At 46.1% G+C, this 17,242-nt stretch overlaps 1 protein-coding gene across 3 annotated transcripts in view; it reads left to right on the forward strand.

Annotated features, from left to right (window-relative positions):
- The first annotated feature begins 473 nt into the window (after nt 1-473).
- Nucleotides 474-17,242, forward strand: part of GIGYF2 (GRB10 interacting GYF protein 2) — a 165,959-nt gene continuing 149,190 nt past the window's right edge. For 2 of the 3 annotated variants that reach the window (XM_045030279.1, XM_045030280.1), the window contains exons 1-2: nt 474-613; nt 14,987-15,062. In XM_045030279.1, coding sequence (XP_044886214.1) covers nt 15,022-15,062 — 41 coding nt within the window. In that variant the 5' untranslated portion in view covers nt 474-613; nt 14,987-15,021. The remainder of the gene's footprint in view (nt 614-14,986; nt 15,063-17,242) is intronic. The other variant, XM_045030281.1, reaches the window with a different exon arrangement.

The raw sequence follows: 17,242 nt of genomic DNA on the forward strand, positions 1-17,242 counted from the left end.
GGGACATAGCTGGCACTAGGGTGACCAGATGTCCTGATTTTATAGGGACAGTCCCAATTATTGGGTCTTTTTTTTTATATAGGCTCCTATTACCCCCCACCCCCTGTCCCGATTTTTCACATTTGCTGTCTGGTCACCCTAGCTGGCACCTGGGTGACAGGATTGCATGGCCTAGGCCCCTTGGCAGAGCGAGACTCAAGGAGAGGAAGGAGCCAGGGCGCCCCAGGGCAGGACAGCCTTGCACACTCTGGAAGCAGCGAGGGAAGGGAAGCATGGGCGGCGGGCACAGCCGGGTGGCGCAGGAGGTGACAGGCAGAGAGCCGGGCGCTGCCGGCCTTATGCTCTCTCTCGAGGCTCTGTGCTGGTACTGGGGCGGGGCTCGCGTCACCCGCGGCAGCCGTTGGCGTTAGGTCTCCCCAACTGTTAGCTCGCGCTCTGTTTGCGACGCGCGCTCCCTCAAGCCGCCGCCGCCGCCGCCATTCTCATCCGGGGCCTACGCGGGTAGGTGGCGCCCTATATCACGTGACGATGCGTGGCGGCGCGACCGCCATCTTGTGTTGTTGGGACAGAGGAATTGCTTCGGCTGTGAGAGATTCTCCGTCCGGGATCGCAGGTAATTAACCCCGCTGGCTCTGGCTGGCTCCCCTGGGCGCCGGGTGGTGTCTGAGCCTTTCTCCTTCCCGCTCGGGGCTTGTCCGTCCCGTACACGCGGCCCTGCCGCGGGAACGTGTGTAGGCCGCTTGGAAGCACCGGTCTCGCCTACGGTTACTGCCCCGGGAAAGGGTACGGAAGCCAGGGAGGCCCGCGGCCTATGAGGAGCCGAGGTTATTTGGACTTGGCTTATGGGATATAGGCCTTTCCCGGAGCCTCTGCGTTTGGTCTTTTCCCCTTTGGCTTCCGAGGAGACTCCGGCGGCCTCACCCTGTCCTGTTCCCACCCCCTGGTGGCTCTGAGGGGTGGGGGCTTCGTCCAAGTGGCCCCTTGGCAGCGGGTCCTGCCGCCGGTTGGGTGAGTGCTGCTGGACCGGAGTCTGTCAGGCAGCTGCGGGATTTCTTGGATTATCCTGGGCCACCTCCGGTTCCTGGTAATTTCCTTTTTATCCTGACTCCTGTGAACTCTCCTCTCCCACCCCAGCGGGACCGTCCCGTGTCCTGGGCGACCCGTGGGCAGGTTCTGTTCGCACTGAAACCATACTCCTCTGAGCGTGCCTGGCCTTGTCATATTGCAGACACTAGGAGAGAAGAGCTGGTTCAGGACTGAGGCCTTCCCCTCAGTGAGCTGGTTGTTAAGGGGAATAATCAGCAGCGTGGGACCATGGAGGTTTTGACAGGCTGAAGAGCCCATTGATCAGGGTCTTGTATGTTTGGTATTAATCCAAGACAAGTAGTCTCAATGTCAACAAAACACTCCCAGCACTTTCAAGCATGTATAACTGCAGTTTAAATCAAGACAAGTTTGAGGTCAAGGGGATCAATACAGATTGACATAGTTGGAGTAAAGCCTCCCCCCCGAACATTCTCCTATGCCCATTACTTCAACATGATGGCCTTGTTTTTTGTTGTTACTTTTGCCATTATTTTCGCTGTCTCTATTTTGTTCTCTAAATTTTATGTCTGAATTCAGCTTTTGTTGATTTTTAAAAATTTTATCATTTTCAGCTCATCACCCTTTGCTTTCTTGCTTCAGGAGCTAGCTTGTGCCATTTTTTTGAAAAGTGTTTCCTTTTCCACAATTCTACTCGTATTTATTGCCTACTAAATTTTTATTAAAGATAAACATGTCTGAGTAGAATATGTAATAGTTGGACATTATGATAATCTGGATCTTTTTGACACAAAAACAGTTGTTATAGGAGTCAACAAAACTTCTGGCATTTATTGAACTCACCTATTGCTGCTAATTCTATTGGTAGTAGGGCTGGTAGGAGCATTAGTATAGACAAGGCATTGGTGGTCACTAATTTGTCTAGACTTTGTCTAGCTCAGAGTTAGGGCTTGTTTCCACTTTCCGTAGATCGATGCTGTGGTGATTGATCCACTGGGGGGTTGCTCTCCCCTTGACTCCGGTACTTCACCAGAACGAGAAGCATAAGATAAGTTGATGGTAGAGTTTTTCCCGTTGACTCAGTACAGTGTAGACACAACAATAAGTTGACCTAAGGTATGTCGACTTTGGCTACATTATTCATGTAGCTGGAGTTGAGTAACTTAGGTTGACTTAGCCCTATAGTGTAGACCTGCCTTTAGCCGATACTGTGGAAATAAGCCTGTGCCCTGTCAGTATGAGCAGGAGAATCCATGGAGGTGCAACAGTGGGAGAACTTTTTAAAGTAGCATAGACACACTCACCCAGTGAGGTAATTGGTGTCAGAGCTCTTGTGTCACAGAATGGATTCTTCATTGAGCCTGGACAAAATGCAAGATTCTGCTTCCTGGTTAACTGTATTAAATAGGTCAGAAATAGCGGTACCATCAACTGAAGTGGTACATTACAGTGAAAATTTATAGCGGTCATAGCAAGACATGACAGCTTGTTGACTCCACTGCTGTCTGAAGACTTAATGTATCTTTTCAGTTCTCTGACAAAGTTGTAAAATATTTGTTAGTGATTTCAGGAGCTGGACAGGGGTACCATGTCATCTGGGCATGTGGATATGCTTGCACAAAGATTACATCCTCTGTCACCAGGTTTGCTGCAGAGCCTTTTTTGAACTGTTTTCCAGTATCGCTGTTTTCAGCTAATATAGATAATTAAAATACAGAATATTTATATTGCATCTTGGTTTACTACTCATCCTTTGAAAATGCATCAAGAGACCTGTGTAATGCATCAATAAAATTTCTCAAATACCTTGAACATCCCTTCTTTTCTCCAATAAAATGGTGTCCAGCAAAAGGGCTTAAAGTATGATAAAATATTCCTTTTCTCTCTAAAATGTACAATAAATTTAAAGGAAAAACGGCTTGAAAAATCAGCCTTTTCTATGAAAACTCTGTAGTGGTCATAGTTAAAAGTAAATACTACTATAACCAAAAAGGTGGTGTAGAGCTCTGTTTTTTCCATGTTTACTTTGTGTATAGTCAGTTTCACTATTTTCCCCTGTATAATCAATCATTTTGCTCTCTGAAAAGTCTCAAATGCCAACTGGGGAATAGAAAAATCTGTACACACACATTTTAAAAGGACATTTTAAAGCAAAACAATGCCGGTCCTTCCAAAGACTTAATATCTAAAAGGCTCTCTGTCAGGAACTGAAATTTTTTTAAGTTAAAACAAATCAAGTTGAATAATGCCTTTCAAATTTATGAATATTTTAAAGAGGCAAATGAAGTTTTCCGTTTGGGATGTACTGTAGAATTGAAAGATGACGGGTAACCCACATGCACATTATCCATGTTGATCTGGGATGTTGGCTAGATGGATTTTTTGCTAGTCTAAGCTCTGCCAATAATATTTGCAGTGCAGTTAAAACTTAAGTTTTAACTGTAGACATGGCCATAGTTAAAAGTGACCTGCAAAGGGGAGTTGGTTGGAGACCCCTGATGCAATATTTTATTTCTTATTTTTCTTCTTTAATGTGTTGAGGCCTGAAATTCTCCTTAGATTTTCTGCTTGTGTTTGACATTTGAAATATCCAAAATATTAAATGTTTATTTTCCTTTCTTTTGCTGGAGTTCTCTTTAGAAGTCCAAATAACTGAGACAGGAGTGTTGTCCTCTCCCTGCTCCCCCCAATTGAAATGTTTCAAAAAGGTCTTGTCTTCAAGCTATTCCTTCAAGTAGAGTTAAATAGCTGTTAACAGTCCCATGGTTTTTAAACAGTGATTTAAAAATTAATTTTCATCTCAGTTAGGATTCTGTTCCTTGGCTTTTTGATGTCATGATACTGGCTTTCCAGTATTCCTGTTCAAAGATATATTGGGATAAATGATACATGAATCTTAAATATAAAACAATCAGGGGGACAAAAAGCTTAAACAAGGATTTTAAAGTTTGCTTTTAGACTGTATTTAAAGGAAATAGGTTGTAACCAAGAAGATTTAGTAGTGATGTACATGTGAACAGTGTGCCCTCTTGTGGTTGGTTGCATATTAAAAAGAATGTAGGGTCCTGCTATACTACTTTTCTGTAACTTACTTTTAGTTCCAGTGGTAGTGGCAGGGTGTGAAGATACAGGATCAGGGTCTCAATCCCAGCTTTACAAATTTTGGTGTCTTTGTTAGTAATTTAGTTTGCAGCAATGGGTTTATTGCAGAATGATATCCAGCTATCTTTCTCAAAATATGAAGAAACTTTCTCAAGCTGTTTTTAATTAGCTAAAAATTTCCTGAACATGGAAGCCACTTAGCAGTAAATCCTTAGTTATGGTGATAAGTAGGGAGCCATTATAAATCCTATGTTCATATTGCTTATACTTTTTCACATAAAGTATTTTTATATTACTTCACTCAAGTACATCTGAGGGGTTTTTGGAGAGTTTGACAGCAAGTGGTGAAAGCGCTTAAATTATGGATGTTTTTAAAAGAAACCGCCTTATTTTAAATACAGTTTCAATTATTTAAAGTACTTATTTGTGGAAATCTGCCTTAATGTTTGACGTAGCTGCTTATGATGTGAGAGCAGCATTGCAGAAGTCTGGCTATCTTAGATAGTTATATTGCCCCCATGACTGTAGCATCTGAGAATCTTTTATTGGAATTATGCTTACAACACCTCTCGGAGGCAGAGAAAGTACCATTATCCCAATTTTACAAATGGTGAACTGAGACACAGAGAGGCTGTGACTTGCTCAAGCTTACACAGGAAGTCTGTGAAGATAGAGCAAGGAATTCAGCATTAGGGTAGAGCCTTAACCACTGGACCATCCTTTCTCCATAGTTCATAAACTTTGTAGGGCAATGTGAAGTAGAGAGAACCAAGGACGACCCCCCCTCCCCCCAGCTCCTAAGATCTGCATTGCTTATGGAGTATGGACAGTTGGGGATCCTGCAGAGCTCTTCAAGGCCAGCATGGAGCTTCTGAGGCTTTTTGTTTTTAAAATGCATGACTAAAATTAAGTTAAGATTGCTACAATGTATGTATGCCAAGGAGTGTTATAGTTTAACATACCCTCCCCCCAGGCATTTAAAAATATGGTAATAAACAGTTTAGGAAGGTACTTAAATATACAAAGATATTCACCATTCAGACAATATTTTAAGTGTACCTATCTAAAACATCAGATTGTATATTCTAAAATCCTTTAAAGGTCATTGTAAACTTGAAATATATTCAGTTTTAAAAAATGGCTTCAATGTAATTTCAGGTACACTTCTCTGAGTCCACCCGTCAACTTTTGTTAGTGCTTTACAACCACATAATCCTATTTTCAAAATGTTTTTCTCTCCCTGAGCTGTCCCAAAAACCCACACAAACATGCACAATTAATTATAGCGGAAACATTAAATTGACTCTGTGGAAAGTGCTGTCAAATGCACCAAGTAAACAGGTGAAACAGGCTATCCATAAAAGTAATAAAACTGGAAATCAAGGCTTTTTTCTGCTGTTTAAACATGTTAATTTTTTTTTTTAAGTAGGCAAAATTTATTTTGCTCTTGTGAAACTTTTTTCTTTCATGATTTGATCTTTTAACTCTGTTCTCATGTCATCCAACAGGGAAATGCTTGTGTCATAGAACCAAACCAAAAGTTGAAATGCTTCTTAAATCACTGACTGCAAATGAAAATGTCATACGTGGTATAGATATGTGGATTCCTCTTTCTCTTGTGTGGTAAATAATATTTGAATGGACTGAGATTTTTGGTCTACCTGTGTAAAGTGACTTTAGATGAAAGTAGATGTGTGGTCGGTATCTGGAAGATAGTGAGCCTCTCTAGGGAGGGTAAATCAAGGCAACATAAGAATTCTATTGTATTGGGAGTGTAGATGGGTTTTCTGCCTCATGGTAGAATGGGGAGAGTGTGTGGAGATGATGATTCTGGACTGTTTGAAGACTAAAGTGATACGTTCTGGTCTCATGAGCCACTTACAGGTGAGTAGTTGGAATGGGATAAGGTTGAGCTTCTGGTTTACATGTGAGATGTAAGAGGTAAGATGTTAGTATACTGGCTAGTAATCGGTGGTTGAGCCATTGTCTTAGCCATATATGGAGAGTCTGTAGCACATATTGGAAACTGATGTAAGATGAGAGGATATAAAATGTTTCTTATTTATAGGTGGAGGCTGAACAAGGATATGGGACATAGTTAAGCTCCCCACCCCCAAAATATGCAGCTTACAACTACATACTTCAGAAATCATGCGCTTGATTCAGAGCTCCCCTCTTTGCATAGGGTTCAGTTAGAGTTGGATCAGGTAGTTGTTTGACTGTTTCCCTTCCCTTATTGTTTGCATTGCAGTAGTGCTTAGAGGCCTCATTTGGGATCACACCTCCATTGTAGTAGGTACCCCACAATCACACACAGAGGTTTTCAGTCTAATTTGAAACAAAGCAAGTGAGTGTAACTACCCTCCTCTTCTGCTCCAGGCAGGAAAGATTTCTCCATGAATCCCTGTGCTATTGAGTAGATGATCGACCTGGAGGTGGTGGTGATATGCTCTTATATACGTTATGTATATATACATGCATAGGCGCCGACTCCATGGGTGCTGTGGGGCTGGAGCACCCACAGGGAAAAATTAGCGGGTACTCTGCACCCACCGGCAGCCAAGCTTCCCCCAACCTCGCCGCCTCCTCCCCCGAGTGCACCGCGTCCCCGGTCCTTCCCCTCCCAGCGCTTCCTACCCACTTCCTAACTGCAGTTTGGCGGTGCTTAGGACTTTCTGGGAGGAAGGGAGGGAGAGGAGTGGGGTTGTGGCGCGTTTGGGGGAGGAGGTGGTAAAGAAGTAGGACAAGGACTTGGGGAAAGGGGGTGGAATTGGGGGGGAATGAGGGTGGTGCAGGGGCGTGGCTGGGGGTGCATGTCAGGCACCCACGGGGCAGAGAAGCCGGCGCCTATGTATACATGGTAGCAACCTTTATTTAAAGCTAATTTTTTGTCGGTTAAAGCAGACTGCCCTGTTAGCACTAAACTTGGGAATTAAAAAGGTCAGTCACAGGTTTTTTGATATGCCCTGAAGTTTGTCAGACATTGATTTGCAAAAACTTTGTAGTAAGGATGAGTCAGCCGTCCTGCCGAATACAACATTCGATATTATGGAATACATGATACAGCTCTTCTCTGGTTTACATTTTCTTAATCAGTATTTCTAAGCTGATTTTATATTTTAAATGTACTAGCCTGTCACACCATCATCTTGTCTCTTATCCTGTCATATAACAGCTATACTGGCATGTTTCAGAGCAGCTCCTTTGTGAAAAGAAGACTTTGTAGTAGATTCTGTGTGGGAGAGTTCTTGAAGTACCTTTCCAATGAAAATCTAGAAATGCTTTATCACTCTGAAATATCCATTTTCTAAACATTTTATGTTTACTACCTGGTGGCATGGAAAATCTTGCAAAGTGGGGAAAACATAATTGAGAATCATAAAACATGCTATAGCTATATGAGGCCTATAGAGGTCTGGTTAGGTAAATTAACGTGAATGTGATTGTTTGTTCCAGGAATCCTTTTATTTGTGTGCCTTGACTTCATACGTTTTGAAATGTTATACATACATTCTTGCTGGATTTGAATGTGTTTTGTAGCAGTAACAGTACCATGTGATAGCTGGAAGGGAGGCACTATATAGGTTCTACCTCTGGAACAGATAGTGGCGGTGTACTACTAATTAGATAGGATGGCTTAGGTCATGTCTAAGCTAGCACTTAAGTTGGCAAAACTTTCGTTGCTCAGTGGTGTGGGGAAAAAAACCACCCCTGAACTACACAAGTTTTGCCAGCATAAGCATTTGTGTGCACAGTGCTATGTTGGCAGGAGCTGCCACTTGTTGAGTTGGTTTTATTAGGTTGATGGGAGAGCTCTATCCCATCAGCATAAGGCGGCTACATGAGCACTCACAGCAGCACAACTGTATTGGTACAGCTGTGATGCTGTAAGCTTGTAAGTATAGACATGGCCTTCGTTTGCAGTGTGCTGACTGTATGACTTGGCATCATAATATGTGGCATGTTAGTGGAACTGCTGGGGATGAGCACTGCTCTGGTACAGAGCAAGAAACATTTACCAGCCACTTGCTAGCTAGAGACTCATATGAAAGGGCTTTTTTATTTTTTTTTATTTTTTTTTTTTGTGTTGGATGCTAGTAAGGCCTAGAAGCATCATTTTGGTGAGAAACTCAGATTCTATTCCAGTCAGTTGGGAAGGGTGCTGTCCCTAGATCAGGGGTGGGCATACTTTTTGGGCCGAGGGCCACATGTGGGTGGGGAGTTGGGGTGCAGGAGAGAGTATGGGGTGTGGGAGGGGGTGTGGTGTGCAGGAAGGGGCTCAGGGCAAGGGATTTGGGCAGAGGAGGGGTGCGGAGTGTGTGAGGGGACTTGGAGAAGGGGGGAGGGGTGCGGACTGCGGGAGGTGGCTCAGGGCAAGGGGTTGGGGTGCAGGGTGTGGCAGGGAGCTCACGGCAAGGGGTTGGGGTGCAGGGTGTGGTAGGGAGCTCACGGCAAGGGGTTGGGGTGCAGGAGGGGTGTGGGGTGTGGCAGGGGGCTCAGGGCAAGGGGTGAAAGTGACCAACCCATGGCTAGTTTCACTTTGCTGCTTGAGAATACTTCTACTGGTAACAGGCACTGAAGCAAAAGCTGCCCAAAGACTCAGAATATCTTGTGGTGGTTCAAAGTGGGAAGGTTATATTTCCAATCATAAAGGTTAGAAATGTAATTAACATACAGAGTCTTAGATTCTGCAGAAATGATGTCTTAGCTTTCCCTAGAGTAGAGGACTCCTTTCTGTTAACTATAGGTGAGTGAATTTTCCAAGCCCTGCTCTACAAGACCTGAAGGTTGAAATGGCTGTGTAGAACAGACATGGGCAAACTATGACCCGCGGGCCACATCCGGCCCGTGGGACCGTTCTTCCTGGCCCCTGAACTCCCGGCCAGGGAGCCTAGTCCCCGTCCCCTCCCCCGCTGTCCCCTCTTCCCCGATGCCGCCGTGTGGGCCACACTCTGGCCCGCCGCTCCTGCTGGGCAGCATGAGGAGCGCAGCTGGATCTGGCTGGATGTCGCGGCTGTGAGCTCCTGCTGCTGGTAAGGGGGTGGGGAGCAGGGGGGTTGGGTTAGGGAGCGGGGAGGTTCTGGGGGGCAGTCAGGGAGGAGGGGGCAGTTGGATGGGGTGGAGGTTCTGGGGGGGCGGTCAGGGGATGGGGAACAGGGAGGGTTGGGAGTGGGAGTCCCAGGGGCCCGTCAGGGGGCGGGGATGTGGATAGGGGTTGGGAGGGTAGTCAGGGCAGGGAGCAGCAGGGGGTTGGATAAGGGGGTGGGATCCCGGGGGCAGTTAGGGGCGCGGGGTCCTGGGAGGGGATGGTCAGGGGACGAGGAGCAGAGGGCGGTTGGATATGGGGTGGGAGTCTGGGGGGGGGAGGGGTACTTTTGGGATGGGGTGTGGATAGGGGTTGGGGCATTTGGGACAGGAAGCAGGGGGGTTGGATGGGGGTGGGGTCCTGGGAGGGGGTGGTCAGGAGACAAGGAGCAGGGGGCATTGGATGGGTTGGGGGTTCTGAGGTGGGCAGTTGAGCGGGGAATGGGAGGGGACAGATGGGGGTGGGGGCCAGGCTGTTTCGGGAGGCACAGCCTTCCTTACCTGGCCCTCCGTACAGTTGTGCAACCCTGATGTGGCCCTCGAGCCAAAAATTTGCCCACCCCTGGTGTAGAAAGATGTATGTTTTAAGTCTCCTGGGTAAACACTGAATTGCTTGAAAAGGGAGAGCTGTGTTTCTTCTCTCGTGTTCACATGTTCATAATATTTCAGCATGTGTTGGAAAAATGGCTGAGGTGAGAGTATTGCTTGGCTCTTCTTTGGAGTTCAGATCTCCCAAAGTTTAAAACATGTAGCAGCCCTAAAGGTGTAAATTACAATCAGAAGAGCTTTGAAGTGGGCAATGATGAGTTCCCTAAAATTACAAATTTTGTTGAGCTTGTTGCTTAGAATATGAACTTCCGTTCTACATTTTGTCTACTTTGATTTTGCTTTATACTACCCATGGGGGATTCCACAAGAAGGCAATCAGAATTTGACAAGATGCCACTAGTAAGGATATGATTTATTCATCGAGGTCATGGATTCCATGACTTTAACGGGCCTCCGTGACTTCTTCGGGTTCAGCCCACACTGGAACAGCAGCAGGGGTTGGAGCTGTCACATCTCCACCCCCTTGTGGTGCAGTGTGGTCTGGAGCTGTCCCATGGGCTCACCCCCCCGTGGCTGCAGCTGTCCCATTCCCCCTACCCCAGCGGGGTCTGGAGCTGTCCCACTTCTCCCCGCACCACCCCCAATGGTTGCAGTGGGTGCTTGAGCTGTCCCGTCCTGTGTGGCGGTCAGTCCTTCTCCCTCCCATTTATTAGTAAAAGTCACAGACAGGCGGCGGGCTTCTATGAATTTTACTTTATTGCCTGCGACCTGTCTGTGAGTTTTTAATAAACATAACCATAACAAAATCTTAACCTTAGCCGTTACCCTCAAAACTTCATGGCAGACTATCGTGGATGAAAACAGCCTTGTTTAGCTGTTTCTGAGAATCATGGTAGGGAAAAATATGTTTTGCCCATGTTTAAAAAAGCTCTTACAGCCATTTAAATGAGAAGTTCAGGTGTCTCCATTTGGAGAAAGGGCTTAACATTTGATGGGAGGCTTGCCCTGGTGTCAGAGATGTCTTCTGTCCGTGTGAAAATTTACCCAAATTGGTCCACAGTGAGGGGAGAAAATAGGAAAAGGGAGTATGAGCAGAAGGGGACTGGCTTGGGTGGGTAGGACAAAGCAGAAGAGTCTAACTACTAGAGCACACTCTATACAGAACCTGGAATTGAACCTACTATTCCCAACTTGTGACATTCTGTTGCTGTCTAGCAAATAGCCTGTGAGACACCTGTCATCTCCCTTCTAGGGCATGTTCACATAGAAAATAGTAGCAGCCTTCTCCTGCTACCAGATGCTCCCTTCCCTCAAGTGGGAGAGGAATGGACTGTGGATCTGAAGATGATGACCCATATGCAGGTCATTATGGTTCCACATGATGGCACTTTTGTTTTTTCAATTTAAGTTTTAAAAAACTCAGGAAATTACATTAACTGTAGGAAGTGGAAGAATGGTCTTCTCGTTAAAGCATTTGAATGTTGTCTTGGAGAACTGGATTTTATCCCTTTCTGAGCCACAGAATTCCTATGTGATGTTGGGCAGGTCACATAAACCAAAATTTCCACAGATGACCACTGTGTGGTGCTGATTTTCTGGATAACCAGTTTGAGACTCTTGTAGTCTGATGTGCAGAACACTCCCAACTGTAAGGTCAGTGGGAGCTGGCCTCTGAACTTAATATGTGCTTATCCTTCCTTGGCCACATGGCAGCCTGTGTGTACGTCATTGCCTTTGCTCACCTCCACCTTCTCTGCCTACAGATGTGGCTCCAGAGAGTTTAGTCACCGCCCATGGCATGCTATGGACCTTATGCTGAGATATCCCCTTCCTCCCATCCTCCACAGACAGGGAATCATACAGAAACATCCCTTGCAGAATGGGGAGCACACATGGGAGAGTGTATGATGCAAGTGACCTGGACCCCTCGGGAATCCAGATGCACATCAATATGCTGGAACTCCGGACAGTACGGAGAATGTGTCAAGCATTTCTTCCATCCATTGGCTCCCATCATGTTCTCATCATGTTGGTCAACACCACCACCATTTATTACATCCACAGACAAGGGGACACTAGGTTGTTTGCTGTGTGTGCCAAGGCGGCCAATCTATGGGATTGGTACATTGCCCACAAGATCCTGTTGTTGGCAGCCTATCTTCTGGGTACTCAGAATGTGATTGCAGAAGATTAGTGGCCAACCACAAGTGGGAACTCCACAACACTGTAGTAAGCGACATTTTGAACCCATGGGGGACTCCAACCAGAGACCTCTCTGCCTCCCACTCCAGCAACAAATGCAGCACATATTGCTCTAGAGCAGTAGTTTTCAAACTTTTTTTTTTCTGGCGACCCAGTTGAAGAAAATTGTTGTTGCCCACAACCCAACAGAGCTGGGGCAGAGGGTTAGGGTGCAAAAGTGAGGACTGCATGGTGGGGATGGGAATGAGGGGTTCAGGGTGTGGGAGGGGGCCCTGGGCTGGGGCAGGGGGTTGGGATGTGGGAGGGGGTCAGGGCTTTGGGCTGGAGTTGCAGGGTCTGGGATGGGGATGAGGGGGTTGGAGTGCAGGAAGGGACTCCAGGTTTGAGGGAGGGCTCAGGGCTGGGGCAGGGGATTGGGGTGCGGGCTTACCTCCAGCAGCTCCTGGTCAGTGGCATAGCAGGGATGCAGAGGCAGGCTTCCTGCCTGTCCTGGCACTGTGGACTGTACTGTGCCCCGGAAGTGCCCAGCAGCAGGTCCGGCTCCTAGGTGAAGATGCGCAGCTCTTGCCCACAGGCACCATCACCCCCAGCTCCCATTGTCTGGGAACTGGCCAATGGGAGTGTGGAGTCAGTGCTTGGGGCAGGGGCAGCGCGTGGAGCTCCATGTCCCCCCTCCCCCAGCTTAGGAGCCAGACCTGCTGCTGGCCGCTTCTGGGTAGGGACTACTAGTTTTACTACTAGTTTTACTGGCTGGCCGGCAGTGTCCCTGGGTGCTGAGCAAGGTGACCCAGTGCCTTACATTCCACAACCCGAACTTTGAAAAATACTGCTCTAGAGGATATCGGTATCCACTCCCAAGGCGATGCTCTCATACTTTGCTGGTTGAACCAGAGCAACTATGCCTTCCCCCTTCTACCACTCCTGCCACCAGTACTCCACAAGATCCGGCAGGAGTGAGCCACAGTCATTCTGATTGCCCCATTCTGGCCAAGACAGTTCTGGTTTCCCAACTTACTCTGCATATTAGCCTGTCCCCCACTTCCCATCCCCACTTTCCCCAAGCTGCTAACACAATAGCACAGACATCCTGATCTGTAGATGTTTCACCTCAGTGTGTGGTATTTGGATGGGCATTTTCTCTAGAATGGGAATGTTTATCCAAAGTGCAAAACATCCTCTTGAGCAGCAGAAAAGAGTCCTCTGGGTGTTCCTACTGGGCCAAGTGGAAACGCTTTGCCTCCTGGACCCAACGGAAAGGGCTTTCCACAGAGGAAGTGGAGATTCCTTTTCTTTTGGATACCTCCTGTTCTTGAAGACGTGAGGGCTCACCCTCAACTTTCTCAAGTTCTACATAACGGTAGTCAGCGCCTTCCATCCCCCTGTGGAAGGACACTCTGCATTTATTTACACATCCATTGACTACTAGGTTTTGGAAAGGTCTCCTCAGAACTTTCCTACCCAGTGGGACCTCAGCTTCATTCTTGTGGCACTAATGAAACAGCCCATGACGGCAGACCCCCCCCCCCACCCTTTCACCACTTTCCATAAGGACAAAGTCTCTCTGTGGCTACATCCTAAGTTTCTACCAAAGGTCATATCCCAGTTTTATCTCAACCAACTCATACTCTTTACCTGCTTTCTTTCCAAAGCCCCTCACGTCGGCAGAGGAACAATGACTTTTGTCCCTTGACGCCTGCCAGGCCTTGGCCTTCTACCTGCAGAGGAGAAGACCTATCAGGAGGTCTCCTAGATTGTTTATCACAATAGCTGAGAGTGTTAAGGGGCAAGCAGTCTCCACATAAAGAATCTCTAAGTGGATGTTTGGGTGCATTACAGTCTATCAGTTGTTTTCGCTGTCTCCACCCCTTGGGGTGAGAGCCTATTGCACGTGAGCCCAGGCATGAACTATAGCCACCCTCCATGATGAACCACTTTGAGAGACACGTAGGGTGGCCACGTGGAGTTCAGTACATACCTTCGCTGCAATTTCGCCTTGGTGAAGAACTCTGCAATGGATGCCTCATTCGGTGTGGCTGTCCTCCACACAATCATTCCATCCTCATCCTTGCACCGTCTTCCGAATTAGGTATTGCTTGTTAATCACCCTCAGTGGAATAAAGTAGGAACCATCACTCAGAGAAGAGGCAGACATTACTTATCTGTAACTGGAGGTTCTTTCAGATGTGTGGTCCCTATCTGTATTTCAGTTTCCACCCTCCTCCTCTGCTGTGGATCTGTTCAGTTTGCGATGGAGAAGGAATTGGAGATGCTGTCTATCCGCCCTGCCCTTTATCACCTCAGATGAAACCATGAGATGAGGCAAGGGCATATGCGTGGACCAAAAGACACTACGACTTTCTGCTCTTGGAACACATGGCATGCATATGTAAACCCTCAGATAGGGACCACACATCTTAAGGAACCACCAGTTACAGGTACATAATCTTTTTTGCAATTGTAAGTAATAGAAAATTTTAAATGAAATATCCTGGCACTTGCCCAGGAAATCTTGCTATTTGCCATGGATAAGTGACTGGATTTTTCAAGCTCTGTAATTTATTGTAATTTATAAATTGCATAGGTGTGACTTCATTAATCAAACTTTTACTTCTGCGGAGGAAAGCAGTAGTGGTTCCTAAGTAGGTATTTGCTGGTGTGTTCAGGTGTCTTTTATTGCTCATTGATCTCAAAAGAGACTGTACAGATTGCCTTGTTTCTTCCTCTGCCGGTGATCAAATTAGGGGTGCTGGAAGTGGTGTCTGGGACCAAATATCCTGTTATCTAAAGTAATTCAATCTCGGATTGAATTGCATTACAGAGCTTAGATTCACTAGTAGAACCCACTTAATCAGTTAACCTCTTTTAGCATTTCATATTGCTGGGATGGTCAGCTGCAGTCTGCTTTTGTGTATTGAGGACACATTAACCTTATGAAGAAAAAAATTACTCCCTTCATGATATTCTTCATTTGTGTTTTTGTTTTGTTTTATTTATTTATTTTTAGGTTAACACTTTTAAAGAGGAGTAGAAAAGAAGAAAATGGCAGCGGAAACTCAGACACTTAACTTTGGGCCTGAATGGTGAGTCTCTTCTGATTTGTCAGAGTTTGGGACCTTGTTCTGAAAACTAGGAAGGCTTTATGGAAATGTATATTTGGGAGGAGGGAGAGGCTGAATGGGTTATAAAACTGAATTGGACACAGTGTCTGTTAATCACTTATTCAAATCTAGTTTTGCTCTATAGTGACTAAAAGTAATCTTCATATGACTGCTTAGTGCTCTGTGTGAAAGGAATTGGTGGTTTTGTGTCATTGTAATAGCTAACACGTACACATCAGAGTCTCCAGAATGTCCAAGGAATGAAAAAGAAAGGTGAAGAACTATCTTGATGCTTGAGATGGTTGATTCTTGTATATGAGGCATATTGGTGAGGAAATTAGCACTTGCACTACCCATAATTGACTTGTTCTACAGATACATAAGCCTTCTGTTTTCAGTTTTGAAAATAAAAACTTGCAAGGTGGAGTGTCTGAGAAATTTGTTCCCTTCTCCCTCCCATCACATTCACAGTATTTATTCATAAGAAAAAATACCCATGTTAAGAGTGGGCTTCCATGCATGCATTGTTGGAATGTTACATCATCTTGCAGTGATCGTTTGAGAGTCTTATTACAATACCCATCCAATGTGCTTTGTCCTTGACCTGATAAAAGACTGTTCTAGAGGTGTGATAGTAGTTCAGTGTTTGCCCCTCTTGCTTATTCAGCCTTGACCTCTCTGCTGAGAGATATCAATTGATGTTGCTTCAAAAGAGCTAGCATGATCCTTGGATGGATAAATTGGGGGGCAGGGGAGCATACAAGAGATACTACCACTGTTTAGGTAGTGGTGAGACAGTTACTGGAAAAATGTAACTATTTTTGTGGCCATTCTTTAAAAATGATGTAGAACAATTGGAGAGGGTTCAGGAAAGAACTACAGAATGATTTGTCTGGAAAATGTCTTACAATGAGAGACTTAAGCTTAATCTCAATCTCTTTAGTTAACTGAAAAGAAGGTTGAGAGGTTGACTTGATCACTGAGTGTACGTATACCGGGAGAAAATATACTACATGGTGGTTTAATCTAGTAGTCCAGTCATAACTAGAGCCACAGTGGTAGGAAGCCAAAGCTAGAAAAGTAAGGCACAAATTTTTAATGGTGAAGGTAATTAAACATTGAAACAGTTTACGAAGGGATGTGGCAGTTTCTCCCTCCATCACTTGAAGTCTTAAATGAAGACTGGATGTCTTTTTAATGGATGCTTTCTAGTTCAGCCATGAATCATTGGGCTTGATTTAAAGGGCCTGGGGGTCCCCACAGCAGCCAGAGCCCCGGGCCCTTTAAAGCGCCACTGGAGCCCTGCTGCTGCTATGCCAATATAATGGGGTTTCACCTATAACGCGGTAGGGATTTTTGTTAAATGCACAATTGCCAATTATCCCAGTGCAAATTAAAGATGGCTAGAATAGTAAGAGGCCAATATGACCTGAGAATCAAAAAGGAATCCTACAGAAAGTGAAAACATGGACAGATTGCTAAAGAGAAGTACAAAAGAATAGCACAAGCATGTAGGAATAAAATCAGAAAAGTCAAGGAACAAAATGAGTTACACCTAGCAAAGGATATAAAAGACAATACAGAGCGGTTCTTTATATCCATTAGGAGTAGCGTTCCCTCTAATTTTTTACGTTCATGTGCGGAATGAACTTTATGTACACCAATATGGAGGTGATGTGTGACACATCACCTTCATATTGGTGCACATAACAAAAGTCATGTGGTGGAGGCGGGGCCAAGGGGTTTGGAGTGTGGGAGGGGTATCGGGCTGGGGGAGAGGGTTGGGGACTGGGTGTGGGGGTGACGAGGACTCCGGCTGAGGGTGTGGGCTCTGGGGTGGGGCCGGGGATGATGGGTTCAGTGTGCAGGAGGGGGCTTAGGGCTGGGGCACGGGGTTTGGGGTGGGGCCAGAGATAAGGGGTTTGGGGTGCGGGCTGCCCCGGGGCTCCAGTGTGGAGAGAGGATTCCCCCAGCCCTGTATCTCCGCAGCAGCTTGGGGATGGGGGAGAGACACCTCTCCCCGGCTGCGGCAAGTCTGGGACAGGTCTGTGCTGGGGCCAGCGTGGAGGGGCGCCTCTCCCCACCATGGTAGGTCTGTGCTGGGGCTGGCGGGGAGGTGCTTAATAGGTAGCTGCTCATCTTAGAGCTAACTTAGATTAGGA

This window comes from Mauremys mutica, chromosome 9 (genome assembly GCF_020497125.1).
Source record: "Mauremys mutica isolate MM-2020 ecotype Southern chromosome 9, ASM2049712v1, whole genome shotgun sequence".
Lineage (NCBI taxonomy): Eukaryota > Metazoa > Chordata > Testudines > Geoemydidae > Mauremys > Mauremys mutica.